Source organism: Bos indicus x Bos taurus, chromosome 12 (genome assembly GCF_003369695.1).
Source record: "Bos indicus x Bos taurus breed Angus x Brahman F1 hybrid chromosome 12, Bos_hybrid_MaternalHap_v2.0, whole genome shotgun sequence".
Lineage (NCBI taxonomy): Eukaryota > Metazoa > Chordata > Mammalia > Artiodactyla > Bovidae > Bos > Bos indicus x Bos taurus.
This window is the reverse complement of record NC_040087.1, coordinates 75,931,785-75,948,970: the sequence shown is the minus strand read 5'-3', so window position 1 is coordinate 75,948,970 and position 17,186 is coordinate 75,931,785. Positions and strand designations below refer to the sequence as shown.

Genomic DNA, 17,186 nt, shown 5'->3' with positions numbered 1-17,186 from the left:
TACTGGAGTGGGCTGCTATTTCCTTCTCCTTGGTCACAACTACACCCTACTTTATGGCTTCAAGGTACATCTTGCTATAGGACCGAATTTCCCATTTCCTTGTTCCTTTGTTTTGATTCTGCTTTTACAATTGCCATCACATGTGTCCCATCTTACACCTACTATTGTTTTTCAAGGTAGAGGGAAAGCTCAGGGAAGAAATTTGACTTTGGGGACTTCCCTGGTGGTCCAGTGGTTAAGAATCTGCCTGCCAACGCAGGGGACACAGGTTCGATCCCTGGTCCGGGAAGATTCCACATGCCATGGAGCAACGAAGCCTGTGTGCCACAACTACTGAGCCCGCTTCGCCCTAGAGCCTGTGCTCTGCAAGAGAAGCCACAGCAATGAGAAGCCCATGCACCACAATTTATACAGAGTAGGTCCTGCTCACCACACTAGAGAAAGCCTGAACGCAGCAATGAAGGCTCAGCAAGGCCAAGAAAAGAAAAAAAAAAGGCACTCTGTACAATGATCAATGCAAGTGACAAGTTACAAAAAGATCTGAGATACCAAGGTATGTGTGCACACCCACTAAGTCATGTCTGACTGTTGTGACCCCCATGGACTATAGCCTGCCAGGCTCCTCTGTCCATGGGATTTCCCAGGCAAGAATACTGGAGTGGGTTGCCATTTCCTTCGCCAGGGGATCTTCCTGACCTAGGGATCGAACTCCTGTCTCTTGCATCTCCTGCATCAGCAGGTGGGTTCTTTACCAGCTGAGCCAGTGGGGAAAGCCAAGGTATAGCCATAGGAAAGGAAAACTATGGAAGCTTCAACTACTTTAATATTGGAGAAGTCCATAGTAGGAAAATGTCTAAAGAAGGAAAACCTTAACTCGGATGTAATTTACAAATCCCAACAGACGTGCTGGAATTCATAAATTCTGAGTTACCTCACCAACAGGGCCCAGAAACTACTCTCCTAGATCCTAAGGTTCTTTCTCCACTCCCCATCAAAAAATAAAATTTCAACTTTAGACTGTATCAAAGGAAGGAGCAGACATATAAAATGTGACTGGTTAAAAACTGATTACGTAGGTAAAGAGCTTTTTGTTGTAAGTGCAGCAACTGTGCAAGTCCAGGATTACAAGCAGCTGGGCATCTGCAGGTGGGGCAGCAGAAGAGGTACCTGCTCAGCCCGCAGACCCAGGAGGATTCCAACGTGAAGAGCCCAGGCTTCGAACTCACACACTCCTGGAGCCGCAGCTTCAATTCGTCCTGACTAGAGGGCACTGCATCCTACCCAGCCTTCAGGGTCCCCATCTAAAAACCACAGGACTGTTCTGAGGATCAACTAAGGTTAATACACACCTGGCACACACAAAGTATACAAACTGCAGTCTCTATCACTGTTATTAGTAAAGGGCACTAAATAAGAATCAAAGGTCAGAGTAAGAAGAACTCTCTTAGAGAAAAATACATTCACCAATTTCTCACAAAGCTTTTCATAGATACTTAGTTAATTTTCATGGCAACAAAGAATGGCCTCACAGAGCACAGACAGGCAGGAGCTACAATTAACTAGAGAACAACACTGACTAAGAGGGCGTGGTGATAGTACACTGCAAGCCAGAGTCAAAGCAGGGGTTTCCGGAACTGGGCTCTGAGGCTGAAAGAGCACAGACCAGTTTCTAGAACTTATGTGTGTCTGCATGTGCAGCACATGGCTGCGGTCTTGTTCAAGAACACACCTCTTGCAGGGCTTCCTTCTATGGAGAGCCAGAGACAGTAGGACCGTATTTTATCTATATCAATCATGCCTGCTTTCCTAATCCTAGCTTTCACATCCACTATAATGAACAACCACAGATTTAAAACAATTTCATGCAAAAAAAAAAAAAAGGAGTTTCCTTCGTGGCTTAGACAGTAAAGAATCTGCCCGCAATGGAGACGCGTGTTTGATCCCTGGGTTGGAAAGATCCCCTGGAGAAGAGAATGGCTACCCACTCCAGTATTCTTGCCTGGAGGATTCCATGGACAAAATGGCCTGGCAGGCTACGCTCAATAGGGTCGCAAAGAGTTGGACTCGACTGAAGTGACTGAACATGCACACACACGTGTAAATATTTTTTCTTTAAATATTTCAAAATCTCCAAACTGTCTCTATGGTCAAGTTAAAACACGTAAATGAATGTTCATTCTTGTATCTGTTCAGAACATTTAGAACTGTTTTCTTAAATTTGACTAATTCTACAATAAAATGCAACTGCTCCCAAAATAACAGACACAGAATTTATTAAAAGCTTCTAAAAATAACTACCAAGAAAGGATATTTAAAAGTGAGATTCTGATTTTTTTTTAATTAAAAAAGTTGTTAAACTAATTCAAATTTTTTTTCTTAACCACTAGGGGGTACATTTGGTCATTTCCCCTTACTAGACAGGAAAGAAAATGTTAATCTTTCATCTAAGAACATCACAAGCCATTAAATAATTGCTTGAAAGTTAAAAGCAGCAAGGGTGAACTGCTCACTAATCTTCAGCTATTAGTCATTAGAATGCCACTCAGTACACTTAAGTGAAGTCGCTCAGTCGTGTCCAACTCTTTGCGACCCCATGGACTGTAGCCTACCAGGTTCCTCTGTCCATGGGATTTTCCAGGCAATAGTACTGGAGTGGATTGCCATTTCCTTGTCCAGGGGATCTTCCCAACCTAGGGATTGAACCCGGGTCTCCCGAATTGTAGACAAACACTTTACCATCTGAGCCACTAGGGAAGTCTTAAAACTCAGTCTAAAGCTAACTGCACATTTTACCCTGTGAAGATCTATTCACTCTTGACCAGGGCTTATTCTGCTTATTGTTGTCAACACATTATCCCCTGAGTTTAAGAAAGTAAAATGCTAGAGGAAAGGAATCAGATCAGATCAGATCAGTCGCTCAGTCGCGTCCAACTCTTTGCAACCCCATGAATCGCAGCACGCCAGGCCTCCCTGTGCATCACCAACACCCGGAGTTCACTCAGACTCACATCCATAGAGTCAGTGATGCCATCCAGCCATCTCATCCTCTGTCGTCCCCTTCTCCTCCTGCCCCCAATCCCTCCCAGCATTAGAGTCTTTTCCAATGAGTCAACTCTTCGTATGAGGTGGCCAAACTACTGGAGTTTCAGCTTTAGCATCCTTCCTTCCAAAGAAATCCCAGGGCTGATCTCCTTCAGAATGGACTGGTTGGATCTCCTTGCAGTCCAAGGGACTCTCAAGAGTCTTCTCCAACACCACAGTTCAAAAGCATCAATTCTTCGGCGCTCAGCCTTCTTCACAGTCCAACTCTCACATCCATACATGACCACAGGAAAAACCATAGCCTTGACTAGATGAACCTTTACACCATGCTTTAATTCTTTAATACTGTGGCTTCAAAAACTAACAAAATAAGAGAAAAAAATTAAAAGAAAAACCTCAATAGCAGCAAAAGTAATGCAGCACTAAAAAACTGTTTTGGGTACCATGACAAAGCTATTAAATTTATAAATAAAAACTATAAAATACTGAGGAGACGGAGGGAGTCATTTAGCTCGTGACAGTCTTCCCAGGTGGTGCTGGTGGTAAACTACCCGCCTACCAATGCAGGAGACAGAGACGCAGGTCTGAATCCTGGGTCAGGAAGATCCCCTGGAGGAGGGCGTGGCAACTGCTGCAGTATGACTGCCCGTGAGAATCCCAAGGACAGAGCCCATGGGGTCAGAGTAGGACACAGCTGAAGCAACTTAGCATACATACAGGCACTGTAAATCAAATCTTTCTTGGAAAAAACCTGGTGATATTAAATAGGGCTATAAAATTGTTTCTTGCCTTTGAACAAGTAATTTGTGAATATGCAAGTAATTCCTGCTAAATACATCCTAGCAATGTTACTTATAGTAGAGAAAAATCGGGACCAATCTAAATGCCCTGTAAGCAAGAAATAAACCATAGTATACTAACACAATGAAATACTATATATTCAATAAAAACCTCATGAAAACGTGCACTACGTTGATGCTCAAATGTATATGTAATGATACCAAGCTTAAAAAAAAATCATACACACACACAAAAAGCCACAGAACACAGTCACACTATTTATAAAGGTAAATGAAGATCATAAATCAGAAGCTAGAAAAATATGAATAGGATTTGATGTTCACTAGATTCCTGATTCTATGATAGTAAATTGAACATAAAATAATTCTGAGAGGAGAAAATAACTGAATCCTCAGGGTTCTTTTGACTGTCTCTCAGTATACATAGTGAGCCAGATACAGGACATGGACTTCACAGGATATGTAAAGACTATAGCCCATAAATTACTGTTACCCTGAAGATAAACTTGATTCATCTCTATAGCTATGAATATTGCATAATACTGCAACAATGATAAGTACTGTACTTTCTCTCTAGTGAAGGCAAAATATCCTTCAAGGGGAATATATAATAAGCAGTGTGTATTGGCTCAGCCAGTAAAGAATCTGTCTGTAATGCAGGAGACCCAGATTCAATCCCTGGGTCAGTAAGATCCCCTGGAGAAGAAAATGGCAATCCATTCCAGGATTCTTGCCTGGGAAATCCCATGGGCAGAGAGTTGGGACACAACTTAGGTGGGACTAAACCACCACCACCATATAACAAGCATATATGATAATCTCTATTTTACAGATGGAAAAAAAACTGATGGAAATGGTTATCAATGACCTGCCCAGTTCATCCAACTCCTGATTTCCTAACATAAAATCACTGCAGATGGTGATTGCAGCCATCAAATTAAAAGATGCTTACTCCTTGGAAGCAAAGTTATGACCAACCTAGATAGCATATTCAAAAGCAGAGACATTACTTTGTCAACAAAGGTCCATCTAGTCAAGGCTATGGTTTTTCCAGTAGTCGTGTATGGATGTGAGAGTTGGACTATAAAGAAAGCTGAGCGCTGAAGAATTGATGCTTTTGAGCTGTGGTGTTGGAGAATACTCTTGAGAGTCCCTTGGACTGCAAGGAGATCCAACCAGTCCATCCTAAAGGAGATCAGTCCTGGGTGTTCATTGGTAGGACTGATTTTGAAGCTGAAACTCCAATACTTTGGCCACCTGATGTGAAAAGCTGACTCATTTGAAAAGACCCTGATGCTGGGAAAGATTGAGGGCAAGAGGAGAAGGGGACGACAGAGGATGAGGTGGTTGGATGGCATCACCGACTCAGTGGACATGGGTTTGGGTGAACTCCGGGAGTTGGTGACGGACAGAGAGGCCTGGCATGCTGCAGTTCATGGGGTTGCAAAGAGTCAGACACAACTGAGCGACTGAACTGAAAAGCATCTTCTGGAAATAATCATTTATAATAATTATTATAATATTTATCATTTTAATAGATTTCAATATATTTATAATTATTCCCACGTCACAATTCCAGTTCCAATTTTAAAAATGTTTTTCTAACAGTGTACAGAAGACTGTCTTCCTTAACAAACGTGGAATGATGAGAAAAAATTATTAATTCCCTGATTGATGTAATGAAAGTTTAGACTGTTTATTGTTTTTCTCCTTTGAGAGGCAAAGAGAAGAAATGTTAAAGTATACTTTAAATTCCCTAAACCAATTAGTCAAATTCTAGGGGAAAAGTGTTAAAAGTACATCTTTGTACTGGTCTGATATTTGCTACCACTGACCAAGATGTGAATGCAGCTGGCCACACAGAAGAAATCCAAACATCTCAGAAATCAAACATGATCTGTCTTGCCTGTTTTATTCCTACATCTGTGAGAATGAAAAGGCCAAAAGGACTCCCTGAAATTAATCAAGAGTTTACTATTTTAAAAGTTTTAAAAGTAGCTACCTAAAAGGACCTGTCGAGGAAACAAAATTACCTAACTGAGGAAACAAAATTACCTAACCATTACCTAACTGGAAGAACACCTGTAAATTTCACTCATACTCATGTTTGAAGTCCATCTCAAATGTCACTTCCTCTCTGCAGCTTTCCCTGAAGACTCCAATCCACAGATGTTTCCTCATTGTGTTTCAGAGCACTTTGGACATACATCTTTTATAACATCACATTCTGATAATCTGTCATAAGCTTATGACCTTTGAGTTTCCTAGGAGACAGGAATATTTCTGTCTCTATAGGCACTAGTTATACAATACACAATTGCTGTTAAGTTTAAAGACCAAACACTAAGTTTTAAAGGCTGGTTACTACAATATTTACTGGAAAAACCAGTGTGCTTGTGGGACAAGCTCTCTCTTCCATTTGGAAGCACTGTTTGTTTGGGTTTTTTTCAGCCAGAACTCTAAGAGTGAAAGCGCCTTGCACTGCAAGGTACCGGAGTTACAGTACTGAAGCGCCGTTAACCTGCGTGGAATTTAAAGATCTTCAAATATTTTCAAGGATCCAATTTTTTAAACAGAAACTGTAAAATGCCATGAAAAATTTAACAGCTTCTTTAGTGCCCTAAAATAAGCTCAAAATTCACAACTATAGTAAAGCTAGTAGTAATAAAATTAACACCAGCTTAAAAAATTCAAACTTAGTAAATAAACCTATTTATAGATTGTAAACGTCTGCTGAAGGACTATTTGAATTGTTAAAATTATTAACGGTTTCAAAGACTTTTCTCGCGCCCCAAAGGGTAAGTTTTAGCCATCTAAAATAATTGCATAGGTATACTGTCCTGCCCTATGCCGAATAACCCCGAAACAGGTTACTTATGTCTCTTTTACAAAGTAGTTAAACTGAAAGCCTTGGGTTTAAGGTCGTTAAGAGATTACAAAGTTTTCAAGGTCTGCCCTAGGAAGAAGAAAACGTCGCCTTCTCCTGTCGCCTGCTTCTTTAAAGTGTTCAAAATCGTCTTAAAGAAACTGAACAGGGGGATCTTATATATATATATATTTGCATACTAAAAACTTTTTTTTTTTAACACACTTAAAAGGTTAAGACATGAACGGTCTCAGCCATCACAACAACTCTTTATTAAACGCAATTCACACGGTTCTGGGTGTAAAAACTCCACAAATAAGGAAGCGACTCCTAATCTTGAGGTTAAAAATACACCCCCCCCAACCCCAAGTCCTAGAAAGCACAAGACCTCATAACCGACCAGGATTCCAGAAAAGTAGAAAATTTAGGAAGCCAGGAGATCAAAGAGTTCCTGCAAGACCTGGCGAGGGCCCCTTCCTTGGCGCAAACACACCCTCTTATCCGTGGAGCGCTCACCAACCCGCACACAGCTCACTGTCCCCGGTTCACTCACTCACACACACATACACACACACACACACACACACACCTGCTCGCTCGACCTGGCCCCGCCAGACCTGAGGCGCGCCGAGGCCCACCAAGTCCTCCACAACCTACCCCCGCCGCTCACCGAGGCCGTTTCGGAGCCGCCACCGACCCACGGCCCCGCACTTCTGAGGGGCGACACCGACCGCAACCCCCGCCCCACAGCGGCTACGCCCCCTTCCCCTCGGACCCCGGCTCCCCCCAGGGCAGGGTGAGGGGGGTGTTGTCCGCCGGGCCGCGCCCACCTTGCACTCGTCGGTCTTCTTCTCTTCCTCGCAGAAGTTGACGGGCGCCAGGCCGGGCAGGTAGAAAGCGGCGCCCCGACGCGGGCCCGGGGCCGCCCCCAGCAGTAGCAGCGACAGCAGCAACCACCACCGAGGGGGACACGGCGCCGGTAGCCTCGCGCTCATGACGGCTGTCTCGGGGAAAAGGCGGCCGAGCCGCGGGGCGGAAAAGAGGGAAGGAGGGACGGGGGCGAGGCTCGGAGACGACGAGCAGGCCGCCCAAGCTGAAGGAGGCCGTCCCCGCGACGGAGAGTTCCGGTGGCTCTAGGAGACGGCGCGGGTTCCGCAACAGAACCGACCCGGACCTCTACGGCGCATGCGCGAGGCCGCCCGCACATGCTCCGTGCGAGCGGCCGCGAGCGCTCCGGGGAGTTTCTGGGAGGGAGCGGCGAGGAAATCCACTTTCCGTGTTTTCGGCGGGCCAGCTAGGGCTGTTGCTACGAGAGAGGTTCCAGCGCCCGCATTCCGATTCCAAATTCCGATCTGGAGCCCCCTTGGGGCGTCGGGGAGCGTGTCTCTCTTGCCCAGCGCCCCAGGCTTGCTGCCATGCCTCATTTTCCCAGTTTTCCTCGCCTCAGTGCTTGAGGCACACCAACCCCCATTACGGACTTGTAATATTACACAAAGTACTTGCTGATGAAGGATGAGTTGGCGGAGGGAAGAAGTTTGGGAGACGGTTAGGTGCAGGATCGGAGAAGGCAATGGCACCCCACTCCAGCACTCTTGCCTGGAAAATCCCATGGACGGAGGAGCCTGGTGGGCCGCAGTCCATGGGGTCGCTAAGAGTCGGACAAGACTCAGCGACTTCACTTTCACTTTTCACTTTCATGCATTGGAGAAGGAAATGGCAACCCACTGCAGTGTTCTTGCCTGGAGAATCCCAGGGACGGGGGAGCCTGGTGGGCTGCCGTCTATGGGGTCGCACAGTCGGACACGACTGAAGCGACTTAGCAGTAGCAGTAGGTACAGGATAAGGAAAAAAAGAGGGGAGAAACCAGCTGCCCATCTTCAAATAGCTACTCAGAGGTGTTTGCAGGGTCCGGTTCCCAGCACTGGATGCAGTGGCTCCTTGCGTGGGACAGTTTGTTTTTTGCATAGTGTTTGCATAGACTAAATAAGACTCCCCTTAAGGGTGAGTGGAAATGAGGTGGGGAGGAAAATGGACTAGGCAAGTAGGGGAAGATAAGGTTGACATTTCTTTACAAAGGAAGACATGGGCATACTCTAGAGCCCAGTGAGAAATGTAGTTCATGCAAAATAGAAATCTGGTATGATCATACTTGAGCAAATTTCTGTCACTTTTCCTACTGAAGCGATGCGCTGCCTGTGCTAGTGTGTGCACAACGTACTTGTGTGTGTTTGTGTGGTACACTGTTCCAGGAGAAACTTGCTTTTGGTGACAAAAGAAAACACACAACATGGAAGTTTTAAGTTTTATTCAGGGAACTTACTAAGGAACATAGCATAGAAAACCCCCTCTCAGATAGCTCTGAAGAACCGGTCTCAAGAGGTAAGGGAGGAGACAGGATGTATATGAGTTTTTTGGCTGGAACAAAATAGCTAGGCCAATATCCAAAGGTTACTGCTAATCACAAAGAATAGACATCTCAAGTTAAAGATTTTAGTGTTTTTGTACATATGAGCAGATGCAAGCATCTGAGTTCAGTGAAATTATTCCTTAGATACGCATCTTAACTATCCAGGGCCAGGCTCCGAAGCACAGAATATTGATTTTTCTCCATCCTGAGTTCCCCTCAGGGTGCACTGTTGTTGGTTGACTGCAGTAGCAAATGGCTTGATCCTTGCAGACTGGAAGTATGGGCCACAGTTTTTGTTCACGAAGTCCATTCCTCTGATGTTTAACTTTCGATCAAATCTGCAGAAGAAGCCATCTATTTAGACCACATAGCAAGGAATTATAACCCAGATGTACCCCCAGCTCAGAATTCAAGAATGGGCAAGTTTGCTAAGAGGGATAATTCAGAAAAGTGTGGAGCCCCGTGCAACCCTATCTAAATTCTTGTGAGTATCTGCACGTTCCCCGCCCCCCCGCCCCGGAAATTTTATAACATTTATTAAATTTTCAAAGGAATCTATGACCAAGCAAAAGGCTAAGAACTACTGATTTATATTCTGTGGGGATAACCAGAATAATGAAGAATTCTTTCTTGCAGAGGTGCACACTAAGAACTGCAGCTTTGGGACACTACTATCCATTCACGTACGCACCTTGAGCAAATTAATTTATCAAGTTCCAGGTAACAGGGAGAATTGGGAAGTAGAGAAAAGGTTGTCCATCTTCTTTAGATGATTGAGAAGATTAAGGGAGAATGGGAGAGAGGGCGGGAATATACGTTAAGCGCAGGGCAGAGGAAAGAGAAAAGGGAGCCATTTTTATAACCAAAGCTGGGGTTCGGGGAGGAGGTGAGTAGGAGGCTGAGGGGGTCTGAGCGGTGGGATCCTGTCTAGGTCGCTTCTCCCTGGAGCAAATCAGTTAACATATTTGTTGAACTTATTTGGGCTGGTGAAAACACTTCCATACTTGAAGTCATAGAGATTTCCAATATAATAAGAGGAAGCAAATGTTCTCTACATTTAGAAAGGGGCAGAAAAATGAAAATTTCTTGTCTACTATCTTCTGTTTATGCGGTGCCACTAAATACTTGATCTTCACTATCTCACTGGCCCTATCCCAACCTTTTCCTCCTGTTTTGCATATCACCTGCTTCTCAAGCCCCAAACCTAGAAGATAACCTAAATTTCTTCTTTGGGAAGAAGATTTGGGAGAATGGCATTGAAACATGTAAAATATCATGTAAGAAACGAGTTGCCAGTCCAGGTTCGATGCATGATACTGGATGCTTGGGGCTAGTGCACTGGGACGACCCAGAGGGATGGTATGGGGAGGGAGGAGGGAGGAGGGTTCAGGATGGGGAACACATGTATACCTGTGGCAGATTCATTTTGATATTTGGCAAAACTAATACAATTATGTAAAGTTTAAAAATAAAATAAAATGTAAAAAAAATAAAATAAAATGGTGTGAAAAAAAAATCAAAAAAGAAATCAAAATTTGCATAGAAACTAATGAAAATGAAAACACAACAACTCAAAACCTGTGGGACACTTTAAAAGCAGTCCTAAGGGGAAAGTTCATAGCAATACAGGCATACCTCAAGAAACAAGAAAAAAGTCAAATAACCTAACCCTACACCTAAAGCAACTAGAAAAGGAAGAAATGAAGAACCCCAGGGTTAGTAGAAGGAAAGAAATCTTAAAAATTAGGGCAGAAATAAATGCAAAAGAAACAAAAGCCCATAGCAAAAATCAACAAAGCCAAAAGCTGGTTCTTTGAAAGGATAAATAAAATTGACAAACCATTAGCCAGACTCATCAAGAAACAAAGGGAGAAAAATCAAATCAATAAAATTAGAAATGAAAATGGAGAGATCACAACAGACAACACAGAAATACAATGGATCATAAGAGACTACTATCAACAATTATATGCCAATAAAATGGACAACGTGGAAGAAATGGACAAATTCTTAGAAAAGTACAACTTTCCAAAACTGGATCAGGAAGAAATAGAAAATCTTAACAGACCCATCACAAGCACGGAAATTGAAACTGTAATCAAAAATCTTCCAGCAAACAAAAGCCCAGGTCCAGACGGCTTCACAGCTGAATTCTACCAAAAATTTAGAGAAGAGCTAACACCTATCCTGCTCAAACTCTTCCAGAAAATTGCAGAGGAAGGTAAACTTCCAAACTCATTCTATGAGGCCACCATCACCCTAATACCAAAACCTGACAAAGATTCCACAAAAAAAGAAAACTACAGGCCAGTATCACTGATGAACATAGATGCAAAAATCCTTAACAAAATTCTAGCAATCAGAATCCAACAACACATTAAAAAGATCACACACCATGACAAAAATAAATAAATAAATAAATATAGTTCACTGGGCCGCTGAAGTACACTAAATCCTTTCAATACTTTCCAAATCCACAGCTACACTCTAGTCCGAGCCAAAATCTGTTCTCTCGGACTAGTACTTCCTGCAATAGCCTCTCAGCGTCCACTCTTGACAATAGCAAGCTCATAAAATCTTTAAATCACTCGATTCCACTCTTCTGCCTAACCTTGACACTCCAAAACACTTATTGCTACCTGGCATTAACGTGGTTATTTGTGGACTGCCTCACCCCCGCCTCTACAGTACCATCTAGAACACGAAGGAGGAGCTAGTAACGGGAGAACACTACTGGAATTGGTACTGGAATTGGCCAGACCACATCAATTCTAGATCTGAATTGACAGTCACAGACTTTCAACCACCTGATGCGATCAGCCAACTCATTGGAAAAGACCCTGCTGCTGGGAGAGATTGAAGGCAGGAGAAGGGGACGACAGAGGATGAGATGGTTGGATGGCCTCACCGATTCAATGGACATGAGTTTGAGCAAGCTCGGGGAGATGGTGAAGGACAGGGAAAACTGGCGTGCTGCAGGCAATGGGATAGCAAAAAGTCGGACACGACTTGAACGACTGAAAAACAACAGACTTTCAGCGCTGACTTAAACCTGACGTTTTCCACACGCGTTTATCCTCCATTCACAGAGGAAAGAAAGGGGACGGGCTGCCAGCTCGCCGTCAAATGGCTACTGGAGACCCAGCCCGCAGAAGTGTCTAAGGCGTGTCTTCTCGCTTCCCTACACACATCACCACCTCTATCCGCCGAGCTCAGCATTAGCAAAAACCCGGAAAAGGGAAGCCTGTATCTATAACAATGGTCTCCGGTCTCCAGACGCAATCTGGCCCGCCCACTGCGCGGATTGCGCGTGCGCACGCCCAGCAGCCAGCCACACCTCGCCAACTCCTACCCCGGCGACCTCGTTCCCGCTTCCGCCTTCACAGTTCAGACACGTCACCCCGCGAGGCCTGGCCTGGTGGGCGCGGCCTGGCCTGGTGGGCGCGGCCGGGGCGTTGCTCAGCCGAGGGGCGGGGCTTAGCCGCGGGGTGGCGCTCACTCCTCACTTCCGCATCCGGTCTGGGCGGGCTTCTCTCGTTTACCTAGCGCAGGTGCGCCTGCCAGGTGCCTTGGGACTGGAGTGGGGAAATCGCCCCGTTCGTCATCCAGGCCGCAAAGTGGAGTCCCTTCCTTGTAGGCGCTTGCTCTCTGGCCGCTGCCACGCAGAAAGGCTGAGTGGGGAATTCTTGATCAGAAATTCTTGAGAAGAAATGAAGTTTTCCTTCCATCCTTCCCTGGACTGTGACTCTCCCCTTCCTCCCGAGACAACTAATATTTCTGATTCGGCTCTAACACTTAGGATTTTTCTCCTTTACTCTGCTACAGGTAGCTTTTGCCAACTCCGATGCAAGGCTGTTTGACAGCCTGGAGTTTGGTTCTTTCACTCTTTTTTTTGCCGAAGTTATTTGGACAGTATGTTTTTCGGTAATTCCCAGGGCTTCTATGTCTACTCGCAAATGAAATACAGGATCTTAGTTAAATTTTAGTTTCAGATGAACCATGAGTAATTTTTAAGTCTGTGTACATCCCAAATATTCTGTGGGACTTGTGTATGTTTTACCTGGCAGCCTTACCTACGTGTCACGTTGCAGGAGAGGCAGTTGTGCCCTGCTCGTTGTGTGCCTGTAGAAATTTTTTATAAGATAAAAATCTCCTCATTGCCATTCCGTTTCTGATATAAAATTGTGGTAGGGACAAAAAGTCACCCATTGTCCTCTTCCCTCCCAGTCTGAACACTGCAACTTGGAAATAAAATGGACCTGGAGGCTGTAAACACAACTCATGGTAGTTCAGAGCCAAGATATCTGAAGTTTTAAGATGAAAAGTGGTTCCCAGGACAACATAACTTGATCTGTACGCTGAAAGTAGGCATTGTACCAGAAGAAGGATTATTTAGCCAGCAGAACGTGGAAGAATGAAAGCCACAGAGGCAAACCCTAAAGTATAAAGACTCCACATCTGAAGTGGTTGTATGTCTGTGATGTAAATGGAGGTATTCTAATCACATATAGCCAGTTCGACTTGCTCTGAATTTACATCCTAACCAAATTTCTGCTTACAACGTAGCTTGTCATGTAGTTTGCTTACAGAGAGAGAATGTTTGCTGGATTCAGGTAGCTGGTCTTCTCTGGAATTACTGTTGTTAACTTTACTGAAGCATAATTTTTACATGCAATTCACTCACTTTAAGTATACAAATTAATGAGTTTTAGCAAATTTATCGGCCATCATCACCCTAATATAGGTTTAGAACATCATCCCAAACAAGACCTTTAACATTTAATCCCTCTTTCCACATACAGCTTCAGGGACCACTAATCTACTTTTAGTCTATAATTGTGCCTTTTCTGACTCCTCTGGTTCTTTTTTTAAATTATTAATTAATCATTTCATTTAGCCATCAGTTTCAGTGTCTGTGGCTAATGTAATTTCACCCTAGAGATAAGTCTGTTTTTAGTGTCCTGACAAGTAAATAGTCTCAGGCTGTTGGATTATTCCACTTGGGGAATCCAGTGTCAATGCCCTCCAACCAAAGACCACCAGGAGGAACACACCAGGGCTTATGTCTGTCACTATTGAGTTTTAGTTCACTTCAGTCGCTCAGTCGTGTCAGACTCTTCGCGACCCCATGCATCACAGCACGCCAGGCCTCCCTGTCCATCACCAACTCCTGGAGTTCACCCAAACCCACGTCCATCGAGTTGGTGATGCCATCCAGCTATCTCATCCTCTGTCGTCCCCTTCTCCTCCTGCCTCCAATCCCTCCCAGCATCAGAGTCTTTTCCAATGAGTTACTGCTTGATAAAACGAAGGATATACAACATGGGGTTTCTCAGTAAGAGGGTGTTAGAAAGGGACTAATTTTAGGATTCGGGGCTTGTGCTGGGTGGTTTGGGGGAGTGTTTAAAGAAGTGGAGCTTTGCTCTGGATTGGAAGCTGCCAGGAAGCAGGAGAGATTCTTAAGACTGATTATCTTAAGTCTTATCTAGAAGGAGGGCAGACTAGACTGAGGCTAAAGCTATATAGTTGGTAAAGAAACAGCAAGCACTATTCTCAGCCTGAGCGGGGGGATGTCTGGTCCTTTTGTGGTTAATGTTCAGAGTTTTATTGTTGTTTAAACATAATTACAACAGGCCCCTGATCATGATCATGGTCAGAGTGGCCTAGCTGAGGTCCATGTTCTCTGAAATCATTTATACTCAACAGAGCCTAGCTGTGATTACCAGCCCAAACTGTCAGGGGCTGTTTTTCACTTTTTCACCAAGATAATGCCATCTTGTCTGGATAAACTACTGCTCATTCACTCCTTTGTGTCACTAAATATATTTGCCTTTTTCATGAAACTTCTGCAAAAAAAATTGGGGTCACTCGGGTATACTTGAACCCTCAAATTCAGATTGTGGTAATTTTTATGGATTTTTAAATAGTTCACCTTCGTCGTGTAAGTGAGGTAGTGAACAATGTTAGTATTCTATTTGTTTGTTTTATTTCATGACCCTATATCTTTTATTTATTTATTTGGTTTTGCCAAGTCTTAGTTGCAGCATGTGGGATCTTGTTCCCTAACCAGGGATTGAACCCAAGCCCCCTGCAGTGGGAGAGCAGAGCCTTAGCCACCAGACCACCAGGGAAGTCCCATCTGGACTTTTAAATGCAGTTTAGCAATATTTGCTGTGCATATAACCAACAGAATGTTCATATCCAGGATACAAGGACTTTTATTAACTGTTACAAAAGATAACTAAGTAGAAAAAGGGGCAAGAGATAGAACAGACACACCAGAAGAGTAGCCAATGGTTAACAAAAATGAAAGGATGTTTAACTTCATTCATCATGAGGAAATTGCATATTAAAACCTCAATGAGACACAGATACATAAACAGCAGAAGAGCTTAAATTTAAAAACCGACGATACCAAGTATTGACAGGGCCGCGGAACAACTGAGAGGCCCATCCATTGACAGTGGGTATGTAAACTGGTGGAAAATTATTTTGCACACATATTTTTATAACCCAGAAATTTCACTCCTAGATCTAAATGCCTATTTACATTCACCAAAAGATATGTTCACCAAGATAGAATTCTACTGTCCAGCTACAGCAGAATAGAATAACACCTTGTAGTATATCGTTCTACTATACAGCAACGAAGACAAATCACTGTCAAAGACAACAATGTGTATTCATCCCACAAACATACTAAGTGAAAGAAACACAGTGAAAACACTTGTATGATTCCATTTATCTAAAGTTCAAAAACAGACAAAACTAATCTATGATGTTCGAAATCAGGATAGTGAGTACCTTTCAGATCAGATCAGATCAGATCAGTCACTCAGTCATGTCTGACTCTTTGAGACCCCATGAATTGCAGCACGCCAGGCCTCCCTGTCCATCACAAACTCCCGGAGTTCACTCAGACTCACGTCCATCAAGTCAGTGATGCCATCCAGCCATCTCATCCTCTGTCGTCCCCTTCTCCTCTGGTCCCCAATCCCTCCCAGCATCAGAGTCTTCCAATGAGTCAACTCTTCGCATGAGGTGGCCAAAGTACTGGAGTTTCAGCTTTAGCATCATGCCTTCCAAAGAAATCCCAGGGCTGATCTCCTTCAGAATGGACTGGTTGGATCTCCTTGCAGTCCAAGGGACTCTCAAGGGTTTTCTCCAACACCACAGTTCAAAGGCATCCATTCTTCGGCCATCAGCCTTCTTCACAGTCCAACTCTCACATCCATACATGACCACAGGAAAAACCATAGCCTTGACTAGACGGACCTTTGTTGGCAAAATAATGTCTCTGCTTTTGAATATACTATCTAGGTTGGTCATAACTTTCCTTCCAAGGAGTAAGCGTCTTTTAATTTCATGGCTGCAGTCACCATCTGCAGTGATTTTGGAGCCCAGAAAAATAAAGTCTGACACTGTTTCCACTGTTTCCCCATCTATCTGCCATGAAGTGATGGTACAGGAAGCCATGATATTCATTTTCTGAATGTTGAGCTTTAAGCCAACTTTTTCACTCTCCACTTTCACTTTCATCAAGAGGCTTTTTAGTTCCTCTTCACTTTCTGCCATAAGGGTGGTGTCATCTGCATATCTGAGGTTATTGATATTTCTCCCGGCAATCTTGATTCCAGCTTGTGTTTCTTCCAGTCCAGCGTTTCTCACGATGTACTCTGCATAGAAGTTAAATAAACAGGGTGACAATATATAGCCTTGACGAGCTCCTTTTCCTATTTGGAACCAGTCTGTTGTTCCATGTCCAGTTCTAACTGTTGCTTCCTGACCTGCGTACAAATTTCTCAAGAGGCAAGTCAGGTGGTCTGGTATTCCCATCTCTTTCAGAATTTTCCACAGTTTATTGTGATCCACACAGTCAAAGGCTTTGGCATAGTCAATAAAACAGAAATAGATGTTTTTCTGGAACTCTCTTGCTTTTTCCATGATCCAGCGGATGTTGGCAATTTGGTCTCTGGTTCCTCTGCCTTTTCTAAAACCAGCTTGAACATCAGGAAGTTCACAGTTCACATAGTGCTGAAGCCTGGCTTGGAGAATTTTGAGCATTACTTTA

The 17,186-nt window shown here is 43.8% G+C and overlaps 1 protein-coding gene and 1 long non-coding RNA gene across 2 annotated transcripts in view; both read right to left on the bottom strand.

Moving 5' to 3' along the window:
- Window positions 1-7,890, bottom strand: part of TM9SF2 (transmembrane 9 superfamily member 2) — a 51,603-nt gene extending 43,713 nt beyond the window's left edge. The window contains exon 1 of the mRNA XM_027557890.1: window positions 7,539-7,890. Within this exon, the coding sequence (XP_027413691.1) occupies window positions 7,539-7,703 (165 nt within the window). The 5' untranslated portion in view covers window positions 7,704-7,890. The remainder of the gene's footprint in view (window positions 1-7,538) is intronic.
- A 1,108-nt stretch (window positions 7,891-8,998) lies between these two features.
- On the bottom strand, window positions 8,999-12,063 carry LOC113902516. Its single transcript, XR_003513848.1, has 2 exons — window positions 12,024-12,063; window positions 8,999-9,453 (listed from the first exon to the last, which is right to left on the bottom strand). It is a non-coding gene; the product is annotated as an uncharacterized LOC113902516 (long non-coding RNA).
- Between the last annotated feature and the right edge of the window lie 5,123 nt (window positions 12,064-17,186).